This window comes from Colius striatus, chromosome 7 (genome assembly GCF_028858725.1).
Source record: "Colius striatus isolate bColStr4 chromosome 7, bColStr4.1.hap1, whole genome shotgun sequence".
NCBI lineage: Eukaryota > Metazoa > Chordata > Aves > Coliiformes > Coliidae > Colius > Colius striatus.
The window spans coordinates 34,899,830-34,921,403 of record NC_084765.1 but is presented as its reverse complement, the minus strand read 5'-3'; the positions used below and the strand labels follow the sequence as shown (position 1 = coordinate 34,921,403).

Genomic DNA, 21,574 nt, shown 5'->3' with positions numbered 1-21,574 from the left:
GCCAGCTATAGCTGATCTTCCTTGTCAACCTGGGAAGAGAAGAAGGGACTGTCATGTGTATTTATTGGGATTTCTGCTTCAATATACCCCCATAGGAGCCATTTTCCACCTCCTGCCACGTCCACATGGTGTAAAATTGGCCGTGCAGGCAGCACTTCACAGGAGCCATTGCTGCAAAGTAAAGACAAGCAGCAGCAGTTACTTCAGGGGGAAACTTGAAAGGATTTCTTTTAATAGGTCAGAAGGAGCAGCCCTTACATAGCCCATGCCTGGGTGTACAGAGGGTTTGGTGTACTTTGGGCCTGGATATTTCCATTCATCTAGTACTTGGGAAGATGCACTTAAAACCGAGTTTAGTGCTTCCATGTTACTACTAAATGCTCTTGACTGCATATAGGGAGCAGGCCCTGGAGAAAAGGGATGGTGGGAGAACACAATAAACACCTCTCCTCTGTATATCCAAACCTTGTGTCTCCAAAAAAGCTCTCAGCATCTTTTTTTTTAACATAGCTGAAGCATTACACATATCCCAGGGGAGGTACAGCCACGCTGTGATGCTACAGTCCAGTTCCAAAGTTACCTGCTGCACTTCTCTCCCAAGTACAGGTTGGAAAAGTCGTGTGGGGATGGATCAGAGGCTGTGCTGTCTCCAGTGCTCCTCCAGCAGCTCTCACGTGAAAAAGTTATTGTTTCTAAACGAGCCTTTCCTCACAATTTGGCGCAAAGCACTTGCTAAAGGAAGCACTTACAAGTTCCTCCCCGTTGCTTCCAGGTGAAGGCACTCAGGTGGCACAAACCCCAGCCAGCCTCCCATCCCATCCCAAGCTCTCTGCAGATCCCTGCAGGCAGAGGGACCCCGTGGGAGTTTATTGACCATCCCACTTACTGAGATTTCGCTGAGCTGAAGCCACAGATTTCAGAAATCCTCCTGGATTTTAGCAGGGTTTTACTGACTTTTCCTGTCCCCCTGCAGGCTCGGGTTGAAAGCGGGCGAGTGACACACAAGGACAACACATCGCGACGTGCCGACCCCATGAAACAGGGGCTGGGAGCCTGACTCCTGCCCCGGGGGCATCCGGCCACGACCCCGTGGAGCTCCGACCCGGCGGCGGGGAAAGGGTTTTCCGCCGCAGGGATGTCACGAGTGGCTCCACAAGAGCCCGAAGGGCAGGCTACCGGCGCGGAGCACCCCGCAAGCCCCTGGGAAACGTCAGAGCAGCGGCACGGCGGGTGCGCACGCCCACGGCCCGCGCGGAAAGCAGCGCAGCCGCTCGGGGAAGGTGAGGCCGGGGAGGCGGGCTTTAAGACCCGGGAGCCCTGAACCGCCCTCGTCCCGCCCCCACACCACCTTCCTTTCCTCCTGCTGATCTCTGCCTTGCGCTTGCGCCCGCCCCCTCCCATGTACCGCCCCCTGCCCGGCGCTCGAGAGTGGCTGCGGCAGCGGCCGGCCCCGCCCCGAGCCCCACGCGAGGCACAGGCCGCCCGCTGCTTGCGCCGTGCCCCGGCCGGGCCGCGTCCAGGCGGGGTGGGGGGGGCGGGGGAGGGAAAGGGCGAGCGGTGCCGCGTATCGTGTCGTGTCGTATCGTATCGTATCGTATCGTATCGTATCGCATCGCATCGCATCGCATCGCATCGCACCGCACCGCACCGCATCGCATCGCATCACACCGCGCCGCACCGCACCGCGCCGCGCCGCACCGCACCGCACGGCTCCACGCGTGGGCTCGGGGCCGCCCCGCTCCGCCCCGCCCCGCCCCGGCAGCGCTCCGCCCCGCGGCCGCCCGCCCTCTCCCCCCCGCCTGGCGCCCTGCGGGGCCGGGGGGGCCTCGGGGCTCCCGGAGGTTTCTGCTCGGCCGGCCAGCGGAGAGAGACGGTGAGTTATTGTCGCGGGCTGTAGGTGAAAGGGGCCGGTTGCGGATCGGGCTCTGAACGGCGTTGGGTTTGCGGGATTCGGAGCCGGGGGAGGGCAGGGAGCTGCCGCCTCGTTCCCCGGCAGAAGGGCACCCGGCAGCCGCCGGCCCCGGGGCTGCCCCGTTTGAGAGCATCGCGTTTCACGGCGGATGGGGCTGGCGGGGAAATGTTCGGGGAAGCGAAAGGCTTTTCTCTCCCAAAACAAACAAATAAACAAGCAAAGCTGCTCTTCATCTCTGGAATATGAAAGTGGCAGTGCTTGTTTTATTTTTCCTTCTCTCCTACTTCTCTCAAAACTGTGATTTAAGCGGCACAGCTTCCATAACCTTTCTGATTGAAATCAGTCCAAGTAACCCCGTCCGGCAGAAGTGTGCAGGTTTGTATGAAGGGCTGAGCTGAGCTGAGCTGACAGAGGACAAAAAGTAGTTCTCCATCCCTGAGCTGACCTTACAGGCCCCTTTGCTTTTGGAAACGTTGAAAGCCTGTGTGGTAGTTGTTTGGGGTTTTGTTTGGTTTTGGCTTTGTTTTTTCCTTTCATCGATCCACTTGCACTTGTTGGGGTGGGCAGCAACCAAATCTGTGCTTGGAAAATCTGTCCTCAGCCTTGCAGAAGCAGACACCTCAGTGTTCCATCCTCTCCCTATGGACAGCCCTGGCTTCCTAACTGGTCTCATTTCCTGGCAATCCCCTTGCGTCTTCACTTGTGATCTGCTGGAGTGACTTCCTTGGTCAGGGTGCCATGGGCCATAGCTTTTGTAGTTTTCACCCAAATATTCTCCTTTATCTCCAGAGCCACAGGAGTAAAAACAAGCAACCCACAACCTTTATACTTTGACAACTTCCCTTGGCTTCTCCGTCCTTCCTGGGTCTTGTGACACTTGTTTTTATTGAACTTACCTTGGAAGCAACACCGGATGTTTGTAACTCGTGTTTCTGGTGGTGGCCAGCTGCTGCTGGTAAGTCAGCTGTGGTATTGCCTGCTGTTCTGGCAATACAGGTGTAAACGAGGCCCGAGCTCTCATCTACTATCTTTCCTATGTCCACCTCTCAAGGGGCCAGACTTCTTAGTGAGATGGGACCCTTTCTGGGGCCTCTTTTCCTTGTCCAGTTTGCTTCTTCAGATCAAATCCTGCCTGAATACACATTTCATCTCTTTTGTGTCTTTAACCTTCCCCATGTGCTCTGGTTTATCTCTGTGATAAGGCAGTAATGAGTGAAGCACTTGGGGAGCAGGGATAGGTGGAAGTTTCCTGTGTGGAGAGATGGTGCAGGGCGGGCACGAGATTCTCAGGACTAAAACCAGTATGAAATTTGCTGCAGAAGCAAATTAGTCACACTGTAATGTGGACAAAGGAAACTGTAAACAGCTTCAACAATGAGGAACTTAAATTTCCTATCCTTTCCTTGTCAATTTTCTCGAGCATTTGAGGCTTGCTACCTGAAGTCCTTCTGTCTCGGCATGTGTGGGAAGCGTACCCCATGGTAGCCTCCCATGCCATGTTGAGGCACCTTCAAGTAACTTGAGCAGTGAGCACGGTGTCTGGGATGTGGTTTTGGAGAGGAGATAAAGCCAGTTGAAAGTCCTTCGTTTGAAGGAGCTAGGCAGAGAAAATTTGTGAAGGCAGACAGGCTGGGAACAGATGTCGAGGTGCTGCATGACACATACTCCAAACATGTGCAAATGAGCCTGATTATATATTATGGGTCCTCCAAAGCTCCTCAACGTCTGCAGGAGCTTGGGCCCTCCTTAGCAGCCAGAGGAGGTTGTAGGCAAGATTTAGGAGGCAGATGAGTGAAACAGGAAGGGCAGGATGTGGTCATTTGTGGAGGTGGAAAAGGACGGGCAGCATGTTGCGAGATGGGGAGGGAGGTGTCAGCATTACAAAAGAGGGAGTGTTGAGCAGTGCCTTGGCCTTGGGTTTGAGTAGGTGGAGCAGGACAGGGCAGAGCTGACCATGGCTGATGCTCGGGCTGTGGAAGGGACACGTTTGAAGAAGCGGTGTCAGCACTTGAACTGAGGAGTAGATTTACTCCCATCTTTTATAGACTGTAATTGAATTGCAATGAATGTAGCTGGCATTGCTTGAAACAGTGACTACAAGAATGCCAGCTAGGAAGCTTTCAGCTGTAACAAGCCACTCCAAGCCCCCTGGCCTGACCTTTAACCACTAGCACATCCGTCTGTCTTTGCTTATCAACTTTATATCCCCGCAGTGACTATTAGTAGCACTGCAACCAGTTCAGACTACTCTGTTTTGCCCCTATTGCTTGAGCCTGGGAACACTGAATGTCCCATAACCACTGTCTGTTTGCTGACCATTAGGCTTTGCAAAGACTACTAGTTTTGTGTGATAGCCTGACAAATTGTGGTCAGGCAAATTTATTACTGTAGCAGATTGACAGTCACTCTGGTTTGCTTGTGATGGATACACAGATGCCCAGCATAGCCTGGGCTGCTGCAGGGCTCCCATGCTGAATGTGTGGTTTGATGCTGTGTTAGTACTGAAATGAAAAGATCAGAGCTGGGTGTCACATTTGTTCCATCTGTTCAGAGCCAAAGGGCAATGAGCAACTGAACCTCTCGATACAATCCAGTGGAGAATGGCTGTCCTTGGTGCCTATCAACATCAGGGGCTAATGGGCTCAGGAGCTGCGAGGGCCTCTCATCTCCACAGTTTTTAACCTGGGCTAGAACTGCAGATGAATTCCAGCAAATCAAACCTGGCAGTTGCACCAAGATCTCCTGCCTGGCAGGGGAGCAGGGAGGAGAAAACAAAACCCCAGCTTAACTGGCCAGGCACAAAAACAAACTCCTGCCCTGACAGCAGGCAGACAGACCTGTTTGGTATGAGCAGCTGTAGCAGGGCTTCTGGTTAGCCTGACCATCAGAGCAGTCAGCTCTGCTGAGCAGCACCAGCCAGGCACAGTGTTCAAGGAGAGAGTGGGAGGACCTGAATGTGCTTTCTGGAGTCAGCAACTGCAGTGGTTACTGTGGCATGAATTTGACGTATACCACATCTCATCTTCTGAACTCTCCCTGGGAAGTGGTGTGTGGTTCCACGCCTCTCTTTTTGAAGTACCAAAGGCCTTTTTGCCTTTGCAGCACATTAGGCTTGCTTGAAAAGAAGTACTTTATCCTGCCCAGATGGGGCTGGGGTAGACACTGCCATCAAGTAGATTGTTTCCACTCTGGAGCCTTTTTTGAGTATAATCTGGGACTGCAAACTTTGTTTCCCTCCTCTCCAGCCCTGCATTGGTTTTGCAAAGTGATTGTTGATTGTTCTGGGATTTATTCAGTAGTGGAGCTAGAGGGCAGGCAGGGAGGACAAAAACCCACAGCAGCCTCTGAAATGAATCACGGGCTCTGAAAAGATCCACTGGGGTTAAGGCGTAGCAATGAAAAGCTATTGTCTGGAGCCTGGCTCAAAGCGTTATTTATCCCAGTTTGGATGGTGGCTGTAGGAGGGAGTGGTATTCCCAGGAGCTGCAAAACCAATGTGCTCAATGGTGAAGGTGAACATTATTTGATTGCCTCACAGGTAGCTCAAGCAGCTTTATCCCAGTATCCCAGTTTGGAGCTGCAAGTCCAATACCTGGTTTGCAAATGCATGCAAAAGCAGATTTCCTCTGGGTATTTTTATGTTGGTTGGAACATAGTCACCTTTGGCTCAGGTTAGTTCATGTCTTAGTGATTTGAGGCACTACTGCCCCTTTTACTGGGGCTTTTGCAAGATGTTTGCTATGGTAAGAGGCATTCAGAAGATTCTTGTGATGGCTTTGGGCTCAGAGTGGAGCACAGGTTTAAAGGGAGGAGTGGTGGGTAGTAGTGCCGATGGCATATGAAGCTGTGATGGACAGACCAAGTTTCTGAGTCCAGCTCTGCTTTAGCAAGCATGTTGATGTTCAGATACTTGCCCGGACCTTTCTCCAGACAATCTGATCTCCTGGAGCCTACAGAATTGCGCTTGGAAAACCTCCCAGTTTCTGTCGGAGCCAACAGAAGGAGCCTTTCACATGGCCCCTCTGTTTTCTGTCTACGATACACAGACTAGACTAGAAAGTGAGAAAATGAAAAGAAATGATAAGGATGCCTTCCATTCTCAAAGGCTGGGGCTGGATGAGAAATTCTGCTCTGGGGGGATGAAGTCAACTGTCTTTCCTTTGCTTGCCTATTTGCAGACGTGATGAAACGAGATTTTGTCAGGAAGGCCAAATCCAGCTCTGTTAGGGAGATACCCTGTGATTCACAGCACAGTTACGTTGCCTGGATTCCAGTGTGCACAATCACAGTTGCATCTTTGCTGCATTAGTCACCCTGAAGAAAACCAGAACAGATTTGGCTGCCACAGTGGCAAACCACTAAATTCACCGGAGCTGCTGGAGAGGAACCCCATTTGTTAGAGAGCAAGATCTCCACCCAGGCACACAGGAGTGGGGACTGAGCATGGCTGGGACATGGTCCTTTGCTTCCCACCTGGCAGCACCCCAGGCTCAACAAGTTCAGTGCTGTGCTAAATGCCAGGTTGCTTTCATCTCAAGCACTCTTAACAGAAGGACATTATTAGTGTGGAGCACTTCAAGCAGCTCCAAGCTGTATACCTGATAGTCAACTGTGTTGTGCAAGGACACAAAAATCATCTGAAAACAGACTTTCCTTCCCCTTTCTTCTTTCCTGTCTCCTTCCCCTATAATCTTTTCCTGTTTTCTGTTGGGCTTTTTCCTCTTTTGAAGCCTGAGCTGTGTCAGTGAGTACGTGAATGCCTGCATGTAACAGGTTCCCTTTCTCAAACCTTTTGATAGCCTCCAATGCTGGGAAATTGCCTCTGAAACACACTTGTACCTGCTCTTTCTCCTAAGCAGCTTTGCAAAGAGCTCTTCCCTGTGTAGACGGCACAGTAAGTGCCTTTAGGCTTCTAGTTTGTCACTGTCTAGTAAAAAGGGGGAAACTGGTTCTTTACCAGTCATTTTATCCTGGGATAGCAGTGCTGGCCTAAGCACTGGGTGGTGGAGTGCAGAGGTAGAGAGGTTTGAGACGAGGGTAGAGAATTTATGCCACAACTTCCAAGGAGAAGCTGCACTTTGCCTGAATTCAAGATGGCATTTCACCCTGAAGGGTTGATATGGTGAAATCAAAAACTAAACAAGAATCTTAGGCCTGGCTCCCTGTAAAAGCAGCCATTGCTGGTTGCCTGAGGCAAGTCTGCTCTGGTTTGGAAGGAGTGGCTACTGGTTGTAGTACAGTCCATACATGGAAGGCCTGTACGTCTGACTGCTTGGGAAAGAATCTCCACTGTGGCGTAAGTAGCTTCTTCCAGGTCTTCAGAGCTGAGCCAGCGGGGAAACTTACTGCTTATTTATTTACTTATTTACAGCTTTAAATAGTTCATGGTTGAGCGAGGCAAAAAGAAACATGTTCTGCTTGCTGCTTCTCTGCGTGTCAGATCGACAAACAGAGCGTGCCAGCTTTGGTTGATGGGGTTTGGCCTCTTTGTTGGTGTTCAGCCAACCTTCACGGTCTTGGAACAACACTTACAAATCCTGTAGTTTTGCCCTTCTAATCAGAAATGATTCTTGATTCCCCGAAATCCCACTGGGGAATGTCTTATTCACTCTCAAGCATTATGCTCTTGAAAAGAAGCAGCGTCCCAACTGGCAATTCACTACAGATAGGGAATGGAATTGGAGACTTGCAGCCAGCCTGCTGGTTTCAGCTGTAAGAGGGAACCCCAAGCCTAGATAAACATACTCTGTGTATCAGTCACACTTCTCCTATGCAGTTCTTTTGTGATTACGGACCTGATATGGCTTCAAAGTATCTGATTTCAAAGCGTTAATTGGAGTTTTTAAGAGGTAATTTTTAAGAGTGTTTCCTGAGGTTCTCCTAAATGACCCATACCCATGGTGGCCCACAGCCTGGGAGGGACAGCCTTCTGCTGGGGCATGGTGTGTAGGATGCCAGAGGCACTAGGATGGGAGAACTGTGGCTGTTGTTCTAGTGGGGAGTTTGGCCAGCTCTGTGGTTTTGGTTTTTTTCTCTTTACCAGCTTTGTTCTGTCCAGAGAGACTGCTGGGGTGTTTTCTTCATGAGCTGAGATTTGAGGGCTCTTTTCTCCCTGAGCCAACTCCTACCTTCCTTTGGGGTTGCTGTCTGCCCTGTGTGGGTGAGTTTCAAAGCACTCTTATCTTGCACTGAAGCCAAAAAAAACCCCTCAGTCTTCCCTATACCTGCTGTAAAAAGCCAGCAGACAGCCAGGGGAATACTGTAGCCAGCAGACAGCATTGGATAGCTGTCAAAAAGCTGATGCCCTTCAGCCCTCATCTGTACAGAAGAAGGGTTATCGTGTGCCTCTGTGTGGGAAGATCCTTCCAAAAGGCTGCGCAGCAGATACGTATTTTTTTCAATAACTGCCTTTTGAAGGGAAAAAATGAATGCAGCCTGGAGAAATCCAAGCCCCAGTTTGTTCAGGTCATGCCTTCTGCTATTCATGTCGGCATGTCTGTTGCAGTGATAGCTCCTGCGTGATGGAGGATGCAGCTGGGAGCTCCGATAACCCCCTGAGCTCCCGCAGAGCAGGTGGGAGCTTGGCAGGAGCCGCTGGCACATTTCTGTGTCTAAAATATTCCTCATTTAGAGTCGTTCTGGTTTTTCTCTCTAGCTCAGTAGCTGGGTAATGGAAGCAAGGAGTTGAGTAGGGGCCAAATTCTGCTTGGTATGTATATCCTTTCTGAGTAGTGCTTATAAGAGCACATGCTGTGGGTCCAGCCTGTTCATCACTGCAGTTAAACGTTGCTTAAATTGCTTTGTGCACATCATAGAAAGTGTGGAAGATCCTTTTGGTTACAGGCTTCTGTGGTTTATAAGGCTGCTAGATTTTGGAAGAAGCTCATCAGGTGAAATAGCTGCTGCCTGCAGTTTCTGACATGGGTGGGATGATGCCAAGTTCTCTGGTAGCCTGAGAGATGCGGTGAGGTGTGTTTGTGAGGGGAAGAATTAGTACCTGCCACTTCTCTGTTCGTGCCCAGCTGCGGTAGGATTCAAAAAGCCCTCAAAACAAGCTGTTTGGAAGTTGCAGGAAACCACAAGCAAGCCTTTCAGGTGAGACAGCTCCACACCAGAGTTCAGAGGCTGCTTTAGTTTCAGTTTAATGGTCTGTCTAGCCCTGCTGATCTGTGACCAGGGACATCCAGCGTCATAACCCAGCTCCAGGAGAGGCCAAGGAAAGGGGCCGTGGCCTCTTTAGCTTTCAGGTTTGCTGTTCTACTGAGGACAAGTTGGTCTCTGCAGTGGGACAAGATGATACGAAGAGCAGTGCTAATGGGGATTGGACTGGAACCTACCAATTTATTCCCTGGATACTGTTCAGTAGCCATTGGGTAGAACTCTTATATGGTTACCCAGCAGCCTGGGTGAGATGTTTGATGTTGGAAGCCTAAGATTTTGTATATGGATGTGTGTGTGTGTATACATATATGTCTCCATAAATATATATAAAAAGTGTCTCTGCTGCAGCTTTTATATAGACATTTTTCATTGCTAAATGACCTGCTCCTTCCATTCTGAGTAATGGCTTTTTCTTAACTTAGTGTCAGAAAAAACGATGCTGCCTTCCAGCAGTCTTTTTGTTTACTTCCATTGCTGCCCTTATATAAATTGCTTAATTCTTTTGTGCATAAGCAAATCAAAGGTTACCATTGACTAGCTGACCTGAGCTGGGGGCAAAGAAAGCAGTAGGAATGGCAGGGTGGTTTCTGAGGTGGTAGGAACAGGGACCTAAATCAATAGCTTTTATCAGGCTCATGAATGTTTCATTTGTATTCCTCGCTTCGGCTTTGACACGGGAATCCATATCGCTTCTTAAATTAGTGTTGTCTCTGCACTGGGTGTAGATGTTGAAACCCATTTCCCTCAGATACATTTCAAAGTGCTGCTCTGTAAGAGCCTTTTCCTTCCTGTTTTGAGGCCTTCCATTCCGTCCTGCCTCCGATCACTAGTTAAATGAGCTTGGCAGCCTCAGCCCCAGGCTGCAGGGATTTTGGGGATGAACACGCACATATCCAACCCAAATTCCTATGTCAGTGCTCCTGCCCAGCCTGGAGGCCAAGTAGGAGTTGTGGCTGCTTGGCCAAGCTATTGTTTCTGCATGGAGAAGCACAGAGAGATCTTTTCCCTGGACTGCAACACAGCCCGGAGGAAATGAGTGAGGCCTCAGGAAGACCAGCCTCAATAATTCATGGCAGTGGGTGGGGAGGGAGGAATATGCCCACAATGATTTGTCTAAGTTGGGCTCTCTTAGAGGCTCTGGAGAAGCAGGGGGGTGTTAGGAAGTGCGTGAGCAGACCATGATTTGGGCAGTTTATCTGGCCATCTGCCTCGGCTCGAGGTCATCCACCCGTGGAGCGTGGGAGGGCTTGTGTGGCTCCAGGTCAAGGCTGTGAGCAGCTGGCAGCCTGGGAGTACTGCCTCTGCTCTCTCAATATTTCATAGTTTGCCCTGAGTGCAGGGCTGGAGTGATGGTGGTGAGCTCAGCCTAGCTGGGGAGAATGGGGCTGATTTCTAGACCTCATGCATTGCAGGGGAGAAAGACCCTTGAGAAACCTCAGGCTGTGAAGGGCAAGTTAAAAAGCCAACCAGATGACAACAGCAAAGAACCCAACCAAAAATCCTTCCCCAGCTTCATCTGTGTGGCTGATTACTGATTTCTAAACAATTAGGTGGCTGGAGCAGGGTGCCATGGGGTTTCAGCTCTGGTGTCTCCAGCCTGCAAAGCAAAGTCTCAGTGTTTTGCCAAGATGAGGTAGAAGATAGATAGAAAAATAATGACGTAGCAGAGCTGGGTAGTGTTTCTCAAACAACCCCTTTTTCCTGTGAGTTAGGCCCATTCTCCCCAGCTTGCAGCTGTTTCTTGTGCCTGCCTTGTGTTGGCAGGGAAGCTGAGCTGAAAGCAGCAGCCCCTGATGCCCTTGTGCCTCCCAACAGGGTCTTTCAGACCTGCCCCGAGCTGTGGGACGTGCCCCTATCTTTAGCCCATTTAGTGGGCTGCCTGCCTGCAAACTCCACTTTTAGCCAGGGAGAGCTTCATGTACTGAAACATGAGTGTCATTCAGTGCAGGGCCTGTGATGGCTTTGCTGTGGCTGCTGTCACAGGGCCCGTGGCAGAGACACAGTAAGCTGATCCCATTTGTGTCTCTGGTTTTGGGCTCATTTTTCAAACCTTAGGACAGTCATGCTACCAACTTCAGTACTGACTTCCTGCTGTAAGACAGGACTGGGTGCAGAGCTGCCTGTCTCCTTCTGCTCCGTGGGGGACAAAATAGAGCTGTTTGAAATATTTTGGAGTAAATGACTTGGATTTTATCATTTGAGTGGTATTAGTTTAATTGGTCCAAAGGGTTTTTCTTTTACAGGCTAAGGATGGGTATCAGGTAGCACTTTAATGAAATAGTAGCTAATAAAAGGCTTGTGTTTGCTTCTGCCTGTCTGTTAAAAAGCATAATTTAGCTGTCCCTTTTGTCTTATTCTCTCGTGTAAATCCGGCCTGCAAAATATTTAAGCAACGTGAAATGTCTGGTGAGTGTTATCGGCAAAAACTACAAGGAAAGGGTTGGGTAAAAATGGTTCAAGTCTTTTGGGTTGTGCTGGTAGCTAAATATTCCAGCAATAAAACTCGCAGCAATTACCTTTCCTGAACCCACAGTAATCTTCATGAAAAGCAGAAGCCAGACTTCATTTCTGCTGAGCCAAGAACAGACCGATGCCCTTTGTCCCGGATAGCCTGCTTTCTTCCCGCTGTTTTCTAAGGAAAAATAACTCTTCTGTGGTTTGCCAATCCCCTCTAGGGGATGTTGAGACAATTTACCATCAAGTGTGGGTTTTCATTGCTTCACTTTGTTGCTGTGCTGCTGAAAGCAAAGTGCAGACTCTCCCCCTTGGCCCTGCGCAGCCCGAGTTGAAGTTTTGGAGGATGAAGGTGTGCAGGGGCACCGGGGTCTCACCTGGTGCGTCACATCTGAGGCCCAGGGACAGTGTTCCAGGGTTGGACAGCATCTGTTCTTTGCCTTACGTCAGCAAGGGCAAGAGAGTCATGTTTGGTCTGTTTGTTTCTCTGCAGGCAGGAGCTCTGTCACCATGTCAGTCAGTGTCCACGAGAACCGTAAATCCCGGACGAGCACCGGCTCCATGAACATTTTGCTGTTTCACAAAGCTTCGCACCCGGACTGTGTCCTGTCCCACCTGAACACGCTCCGGAAGCACCGCATGTTCACCGATGTCACCCTCTGGGCAGGAAACAGGTCGTTCCCCTGTCACCGGGCAGTGCTGGCTGCCTCCAGCAGGTACTTTGAAGCCATGTTCAGCAACGGCCTGCGGGAGAGCCTGGATGACGAGGTGAACTTCCACGACAGCCTCCACCCGGAGGTGCTGGAGCTGCTGCTGGACTTTGCTTATTCCTCTCGGATCATCATCAATGAGGAGAACGCCGAGTCCCTCCTGGAGGCTGGAGACATGCTGCAGTTCCACGACGTCCGAGACGCGGCGGCTGAGTTCCTGGAGAAGAACCTCTACCCTTCCAACTGCCTGGGCATGATGCTGCTCTCGGATGCCCATCAGTGCCGGCGCCTGTACGAGCTCTCCTGGAGGATGTGCCTGGTCAATTTTGAAACTGTTCACAAGAGCGAGGACTTCAACAACCTTTCCAAAGACACTCTGCTGGACCTCATCTCCAGCGATGAGCTGGAAATTGAGGATGAAGAGAAGGTCTTTAAGGCTGTCATCCAGTGGGTGAAGTACGATCTGGATGAGCGGAAGGCTTATCTCCCAGAACTTCTGAGGAACGTCCGGCTGGCCTTGCTTCCTTCTGAATGCCTCAAGGAAGCCTTGGCTTGTGAGGACTTGATCATGGTGGATGAAAGGAACAAGCTTGTCTTGGATGAAGCTATTCAGTGCAAGAAGAAGATCCTCCAGAACGACGGGGTGGTCACCAGTCCCTGTGCCAGGCCTCGCAAAGCCGGGCACACCTTGCTCATCCTTGGAGGCCAGACCTTCATGTGTGACAAGATCTACCAAGTGGATCACAAAGCAAAGGAAATCATCCCCAAGGCAGACCTGCCGAGTCCACGGAAGGAGTTTAGCGCCTGTGCCATTGGCTGCAAAGTGTACATCACTGGAGGCAGGGGCTCGGAGAACGGGGTCTCCAAGGACGTGTGGGTGTACGACACTGTCCATGAGGAGTGGTCAAAGGCCGCCCCGATGCTCATAGCTCGGTTTGGGCACGGCTCGGCGGAGCTGGAGAACTGCCTGTATGTGGTCGGTGGCCACACTGCGGTGGCCGGTGTCTTTCCTGCCTCTCCTTCCGTTTCCCTGAAGCAGGTAGAGAAGTACGACCCCGTCTCCAACAAGTGGACGATGGTGGCTCCCCTGAGAGACGGAGTGAGCAACGCCGCGGTGGTGAGCGCCAGGCTGAAGCTCTTTGTGTTCGGTGGGACCAGCATTCACCGGGACATGGTGTCCAAAGTGCAGTGCTACGATCCCGCCGAGAACCGCTGGACCATCAAAGCCGAGTGCCCGCAGCCCTGGCGCTACACGGCGGCCGCCGTCCTGGGCAGCCAGATCTTCATCATGGGGGGAGACACGGAGTTCACGGCAGCCTCTGCCTACCGCTTCGACTGCGACACCGACCAGTGGACTCGCATCGGGGACATGACGGCCAAGCGCATGTCCTGCCACGCTTTGGCCTCGGGGAACAAACTCTACGTGGTGGGGGGTTACTTCGGCACTCAGAGGTGCAAAACGCTGGACTGCTACGACCCTACGTCGGACACGTGGAACTGTATCACGACGGTGCCTTACTCGCTCATCCCCACAGCTTTCGTCAGCACCTGGAAGCACTTGCCATCGTGATGAGGGGCAGAGCTCAGAGCCTTGTCTCCAGGAGGTGAATAAGGTAAGGCTGTTCTCCTCTGGAGCTGGAACTTGCTGTCTTGCCTCAGTTGCATCTGCGCCCACCACACCAAAGCCCCAGGTTCCAAGTTGCTCACGTTTGATGAGAAGGGCAGGTGTAAATGTGGGGTGCAGTGCCAGAGAAGAGTCATCAGCTCTGCAAAGCTGTAGGTCTAGACAGCTCCTGGCTTTCTTTTGTTTCCAATGATCCTCCCTGTATCTTAAGAGATACATCTCCATGACTGGCTGGAAGCAGTCCACAGCCCTGCTCCCTCTGCCCTGCTCCCTCTGCCCCAGCCTCACCCTTCTGTGGGAGGGCAGATGTGTCCACGCCTGCTCTCAGGGTTGTCACCGTGGGATACATCCTGCCCTCATGCCACTGAGGGGGTTGAGGTTTCTAAAAGCACTTGCACATACGGGTCCTGGGAGATTCCAAGGCAACAAGTGCTTTAGAAAAAAGCCTTAAGAGTTTAATGTTTTTTTGCTGAGGATCTGGTGATTTATTGGGAACTGATGAATACACAGGCAAGTGACCCATGGGATGTCAGCAAATCAGCTCTGTGTTTACATTTCAGTGGGTAGCAGAAGCAAAAGCTTAGAAGCCACAATGCACTTGATGGTCCTGGTGTTTATTTAACATCCAAAGTGTTGCTTGTTAAATCAGAACTTCTGAGACTTCTGTGTGAGACCTGAGTGGGAGGGAAAGGGGTTTTTTAAGCAGAAGAAGAACGTGTTTATCAGTGTTTTGGGGTGTGTGAGGATAAGAAAGTTAGTGGAGACTCACCATGTCCTGTCTTATTCTGGTGCTCTGGTTGTCAGTTGCTCAGAGAAAGGGCCATTGCAGTGTCCCTGAGACAGGGCTGCTGATTCCTCCTCTCTCCTCCCCCATGGAGTGTTTGGTTGCCATTCTGCTTACCAGTGTCACTCCCCAGAGCTTTGCATGTCTCTGCCAGTCTGTGCTGAGATGCAACTGACCGAGCAAAGGCTAAAAACTCTTCTCAGCTTGCACTGTGAATGCAGATGTCGATACAGGCAACACTTGGGTAGCTTCATCTTCCCAGGAGGTCAGTAACATCTCTGCCAGCCCAGTCTGCAGGTCTCACGGTGCCAGCAACACACTCAGCCCTGCTTTGGTGGTTGGAGGCTACATCCCAGCTGGCTGAAGGAGCTGGGAAACCCTCCCATAGAGGGAGGTAGGATTGACAAGCTTAACTTACGGATTTATTTGGAAAGTGGGGACTGTGAGGGAGGGAAATTTTTCCATAGAGTCACCAAAATCCACTTTAGTTACCACAGGGAACCCTCTCACACCCTCTGTCTTCCCAGCTTCCCACTTGGCGTGGTTGGTGTGCCTGGGGATTGCCCAGCACGTGGAATGGCTGGCATCTCCCAGGGCTTTATGCTGGCCTTTGATTTGGGAAACACCTGGTTTTAACATGGATTGGACCACAATGAGGGCAGGGGGGAAAGGGTTAAAAGGAGATCTCTGAGAGCTTTCCCAGCACTAGAAGATAATGGCCTTTCCAAATTCTCCTCCTCCTCGGGCGTTGCCTAGCATCTGTCACAGTGGCTCAGTAATCTAATTAACTGCCACTCAGCTATTAAATATTGCAGCAAAGAGTGTGAGGACTCCATCATTTTCAACTCAGGTCAGTGGGGCCTCCCTTTAAGAGCCGTCCTAGAGCTGAAAATTAATTTTCTCTGGTAGCAGATGTATCTGAATATTAAAAGCTCAACACCAGCCACACTGCTGGGAATGGGAATAGGGAACATCTTGAGGTGGGAGTTGATTATTCAGCCACCAAATCAAAAGCAGTCTCCAACGTCACAGAGACATTATCTTCCTCTCCTACCTTTTTTTCCCCTCTGTACTGTATTGGGGTTGTTCAGACCTAATAAACAGCTTTGTGGGGGTTGTGTAGATATTTTTCCCCCCCGTGTAATATGGAGCCTGGCACAAGCACAAGAAAACTGGGAACTGTAATATGCCAACCGTCAAATAAAAGTGGTGAAAAGTCAGTGTGTGAGGGTTTGATGTGCTTATTTGGCTTTGTTTCCACTCTCTGGTTAAAAGAAACATTTAAACTAACACAAGTTCCTGCCAGACACAATGTCTCTTCATTTGTCTAGATTTTCTTTTTTGCCTTTTTCCTAAACTAAGTTCTTGTTCTAGCCTCAGCCACTGGGACTGCTCCTTAAATAAGGCCCCAAGATGAGTGAGTGGAGGCCAGACCTGAATGCCTCTGATGCTCATCCATTGCCTGTGCTGTCCTGTGCCAAAACTAGGAACTGGGGGAACTCGCTCTGGGGTCATACAACTACCCTGTCATCCTAGGGCAGGGCTGGAGGAGGGACCTCCTGGCTTGCACCTCCCACTTTCTAAGGTCTCTGCTGCAGCACCCATTTTATTCCTTCTGGGATCTTTCCTCAGGCAGGAGCACCTGGAGGGCAGGTTGGCCAGCACCTGCCCAGCTACTGGTGTGTTTTGGGAATGCTGATCCTATGGGAACCCCCCTCAGCTGGAGAGGGCTCTGGAGGGACTATCCAAGGTGCCCTCAGAGCAGAGCACCTTGGGCTGGTGGGGACAGGCCTGGGCAATCACACTGTAAGGAACAGGACTTTGTACTCCTGAGGAAAAAAAACACAACCTTCTTATCTCCCAGCTGGTGAGGCTGCACTCATGTTCCTGAAACCCAACTAATACTTGAAAAACATGGCTCATAAACCAGGAAGCCTGCTTTTCCTTTAAAGCATAAAACTGAGCAGCTGGAAATGTTTCCTGAAGGTCATGGCCTTCACCCTTCCCAGCTGGGGCAGGGGCACCTTGCAACAGAGGGCCCAGGGCCCCTGCCAAGGGTGCTGTGTGGTGTTTATGTGGTGCTTATTACCTGCAGTTAATTCCAGGGATCAAGTGTGATGAGCCATCTGAAATGTGAAAGCCTGGCCTCCTCCCACCCGTGGAGGTGGAGCCATGAGGAGGCAAATCCTTACAAAAAGGGAATAAAGTACTGAGCACTCAGCTAATAAAAGGCCCATCCAGAGGCTCTGGGGATGATGCTGGGTGGTCTGTGTGCAGGGGCCGTTGATGGGGACAACCCTACACCTCCCAGAAGGTGACTTCAGGAACTACCAGGAGCAGGTTCTCCCAGCTGCCTCCCTCCAAATTAAAAGTGGCTTCTCTGAAGCATCTGTCCTGCGTGATGCTCTCATTTCCCTGGGTCAGTCACAGGTGGGAATGGGCCAGAGGGAGGAGCCTTCAGCTAGGGGTTGGGACAGTCCCTGGGCACAAGGGAGCTGCTCACAGGTGGCATGGAGAGGTGAGGTGGAAAGTTGCAGGGTCTCTCTGTGCTCTCTCCTGAGCCACAAACACTCTCCTGAGGTGGAGATGTCAAAGCTCCCACCGGGAAACAGAGATGCAGCAGCTTAGAGCTCAAGTTCTCTTCCAAATGCCTTTTGGACCCTCCTCATGGTCAGAGCTGTGGGAAGCAGAGGCACGTAGCCAGACACTGCCCAGGGCCTTACTCTTGGGGCTCATCTGAAAGCTCAGCACCCATTCTGTGGCTCCCACCGGAGCCCTTTGCTGGGTTTGGCTTCTGTGGGGGCACCAGCAGCCGGTGGCAGCCGTTGGGTGGGTGCTGGGCAGCTGAACTTTGGCCCTAAAGCTCCTGCAAGGGTTTCGACAGCGTGCCAGGCCCAGCACTGCCTTCTGACACCATGGTCACATTAAAATCAGGTCTGTTCAGGGACTTGTCCTGATTATTCAATTACAGCCTGGATAACAAGCCAAACAGCTTGGATAATGAGCCTGGCTTGGCTGCCCTTCCACCTGGAGCAGCACTTGGTCACCTTTTACCCCAGAAGAAGCTGCAATGTTTTGTTGCTGTGCATCAGTCCCAGCTCTATCCTCAGAGCTTCACCTGCAGCAAAATCCCCACATGCCTGCAAACAGCAGCCAAAAAACCTCCCTTGGGGTTCATTCTGTAGTGCCCAGTGACGGGACAAGTGCTCATGGACATAAGCTGGAACACAGTAAGTTCCACTTAAACATAAGTCAAAACTTGTCTGGTGTTGAGGTGAGGGAGCCCTGGCCCAGGCTGCCCAGGGAGGGTGTGGAGGCTCCTGCTCGGGAGGTGCCCAAACCCACCTGGACATGTTCCTGTGTGACCTGATTGAGGGGAACCTGCTTTAGCCAGGGGTTTGGGCTGGATCATCTCTGGAGGTCCCTTCCAACCCTGACCTTTCTGTGATTCTGTGATCTCCCAGCTCCTAAATGCCTCAGCTCACCTGCGTGCTGCTGGGTTGGCTGATTACAACCTGTTACACCCTTGCTGGCGTTGCCAGGATGAAATCCCAGCTGGTTTCTCTCTGTAGCTCTGAGGGAAGCCCATTTGCATGTGTATAATAGGGAGGCTGGATAAACAGGGACTGCAGTTTTTTTGCTGCTGCTGCTCTTTTCCAAATGGCTGGTTGTCTCTGAAGCCAGTTTATCAGGCAGGGTTGGAAGGGAGTGGCTGGCCCGGGGAGGAAAGATGAAAATCTGGCTTTTCCTAACCCTGGGTAGATGGAAGTTCGAACAGTCTGAGCTCGGCCCCAGACTGGAGCAGTCAGCTCCTTGGAAATGGCTGTTGCACATTTTGGAGGAACTAGTGGAAAAAGAGAAAAAGTATCTTGTTTTGTCTGTTCCAGTTCTTGGGCTCTCCTCCCTGCCCTAAACCAATAAAGCTAAACCTCCATTTCCCTCAACTTTTCATTCCCTTGTCACATCCATGGAAGTTTCCTGGCCAGCTCTGCCCAGCTCCCCAGTGCTCTGAGCCCTCCCCAGCTGAAGGCCCACTCTCCTCTCCCCTGGAAAGCAAAGCACACCCCAAACCCCAAATAAACCCCCTGCTTTCTGCCTCTGGGATTCAGCCTGGGGGATTACCCCTGTAGCTGCCAACAGACAAGCTCTTTTCTGGTGCTCCCCTGCCCGGGCTGAGCCGAGCATCGTGCCTGTTAACCAGCTTTCTCTTTCCCTCCCCAGATGCCGGAGTCACATCCATGTTCCCTGTCTCACTGCTGGAGCCAACACAGCGACCGAGTCCCCTCCTGTCCTCCCACACAGGACTCCCTGAAGCCCTTCTCGTTCCCAGCACCAGGGCAGGAGACAGCAGGGGCCACCCAGTTCTGGCAGCAGCCACAGAGGAGCTGGGAGCGTGGGCTGTGGGGCTGGGGCTGGCACAGGGGAGCAGGATGGCTGCGGGCACGGGCGGCCCGGCACGGCTGGGGAGATGGAGGGTGTGCACCGGGCTGCATGGCTCTGCTGGGGGGGCTGAGAGATATCCAGTGAACTTACTGTTGGCAACACCTGCTGTTTGGGTAACTTGGAAGTGTTTTTCAAAGGGAGAAGGGGTTGAGAGCCCCTGGCTCTCCCCATCCTCACATGCTCCACAGGGGCGATGGCTGTGGAAACATCAAAGCATGGGGAGCTCGGGCAGCAGCCAGCAGTGCTGGCTACTGGAGCAAAACAGGGCAGATGCTTTTTGTTATGCACTCTGGGCCTTTTGTTCTTATTTTTCCCCCTGTCCTTGCTGCAGCCATTTGGATGTGGTTGGGATATAGTCAGGGGCTGGGCAGGTCCCTCCTGCCTGGGAAGGATCCCCCCCTCCTCATGGCGCTGCACATCCTGGCTTCACCTTGGAGAGACAGCAGCTGTCAGCCCAAGCTGCTCCTCCTTCACCCCATGGAGGAAGGCATGTGGGTTTTCAGTGCTGATGCAAGGATGCAGCCCCTGACTGGCTTTTCCCAAGGCCTAGCCACCACCAGAGCCTGGTCCTGCACTGCCCCAGCATCCTGCTCCCCTCTGCAGCACATCTGGTCCTGTGGATGCTCTGGGCTTGCCTTTCAGCCCTGGATTAGGGTGAGGTGTAGCCTGGCCAGCTGAATGATGCAATGGCATGAAAAGCCTTGACATGGCTTCAAAGAACAAAGGTCTTTTCAGAGCAGTGAGTGCCAGGAAGCACACACAGTCTGTGATGCTCTCAGTGACGTTTATTTACATTTCCTAGCTGGGTTTGTTGTTTGGGGTTTGTTTTTCTCCTTCAGCTGCTTGTGAACTTTAATAAAAATGATGATCTGGGAAAAGGTCTGTGTGTTTTTCACAGGGACTCTTCATTCTTAAGCAAGTTGGATTTAGGTGTAATAACAGGGCTGAGGAATAATAACAGGGTTGGCACTTGGCGGGGAGGTTCACAACCAACCTCCGAAGCAAGCAGCCTGCCTGTAATTAGGATTGCTTCAGCACTTGGGAAACTGAGGCACAATGTCAAGTGGCTTGTCCAAGGTTAGTGGCTGAGCTGGGAATAAAGTTCAGGGTGTGTCTGTGTCCAAGGACTTCACGTGTCTCCTTCTCCACGGCTGCTCTCACTCTGACTATGTCGTGGTCTTGGAGAACTTGCAAGCCAGTACCTGCTAGGTCGAGGGGGAAGGGGCCCAACACAGCCACACTCCTGCAGGGAAAGTCAGCAATTTCTAAGGAAGAAGAGATGGATTTCTGCTTCTGTTTTCCTTCTTTGCCTTCGCTTGGCTGCTGCAGCTTCCGAGAGAGAGGCCCATTGACAGGCAAGATGGGCTTTCCAGCTGCGGCTCCTGGTCACGCTGCTCCTCCATGTGCATCTGCTCCTGTCTCAGAGGAGCAGGGGACTGATCCAGCCCTGCTCTGGGAAGCCTCTGGGCTCTCCTCTGTGACAAGACCAACAACTCCAGCTTTGCTCCTGCCTGGGAGCACCAGTGTTGCTCAGAGCTGTGGACAGGCACCGGGCAAAGCAGCATGGCCCTGCCAACCCGTTTTCCTCCTCTGACTAGCAGGGGCCATTGGGCTCAGGAAGCAAAACTTCCAACTGGTGTTAGGCACAGTCTCAAAGGGATTTGAAGCCCGAATTTCTGAGCTGCAAAGGGGTTGGGAACATACCTCCTTGCCCACAGGAGCTGGGTGGGCAGCAACGGGAGCTGAAGGGAGCTGGGCAGATGGGAGTGTCAGGCTCCACAGAAGCAGCTCATTAAAGAGGCCTTTGGGAAACTAATTCAGGGTAGAAATTACTGTTTGATGAGCAGGAGGGGGAAAGGGAGTGTTTGGATGAAATCCCTTTCAGTTTTGTTGATTCAGGGTTTATATGGGACTGTGGGACTTTAAATAGCAGCTCGGGAGGCTTTGGGACTGGTTGGTTTTGATAGGAGCCATGCAAAGACCTGCTCTTTTGTATTTATTCTGGAGCTTGCCTGGAAGACAATTCAAAAGCAATCAGCAGCTGCTGTAACAGCAGCAACCTGTTGCTATGGAATTAAATGTGATGCAAAATACAAAGGTTTCTTGGTTAGCAGCAATGAAGTAAAAAGAGAGCAGGAGGGGGAAGTGAATGTAACTGAATAAAGCTCCAGCCAGAGCAGGGCTGGGTTTGAGCTGCGAGGCACAGGGGAGGAAATGTAAATGTGATTTGTTCTGCTTTTTTTCAAAGAGCTTTTTGGTCACCTCAGCAGGCCAGGCTCAGCTTTGTCTGGGAAAGAGTCCTGTCTGGTAGCATGACAGGGGCTGTGTGTTCCCAGGCTCCCCAGCAACAGGCCCCCATGCTGTAGCCAGGGGATGTGGGAGCTCAGCCACCTTCCCCAGGGGGTGGCCATGAGCCCAGAGACCCCCCAAGGTGCAGGGCCTGGCAGGGATCTGTCTGGGCTCAGCCCTGGGCTTGGCAGCACAGC

At 51.7% G+C, this 21,574-nt stretch overlaps 1 protein-coding gene across 1 annotated transcript; it reads left to right on the top strand.

Moving 5' to 3' along the window:
- Positions 1 to 1,775: 1,775 nt before the first annotated feature.
- KLHL25 (kelch like family member 25) lies at positions 1,776 to 19,957 on the top strand. The gene is made up of 3 exons (XM_062000105.1): positions 1,776 to 1,873; positions 12,021 to 13,850; positions 18,867 to 19,957. The coding sequence occupies exon 2, from the start codon at positions 12,038 to 12,040 to the stop codon at positions 13,805 to 13,807; it is 1,770 nt and encodes a 589-aa protein (XP_061856089.1). The 5' UTR covers positions 1,776 to 1,873; positions 12,021 to 12,037; the 3' UTR covers positions 13,808 to 13,850; positions 18,867 to 19,957.
- Positions 19,958 to 21,574: the final 1,617 nt, after the last annotated feature.

Excerpts from the sequence above, each read along its gene's own strand:
- KLHL25 (XM_062000105.1), top strand. The coding sequence starts at position 12,038 with ATGTCAGTCAGTGTCCACGAGAACCGTAAATCCCGGACGAGCACCGGC.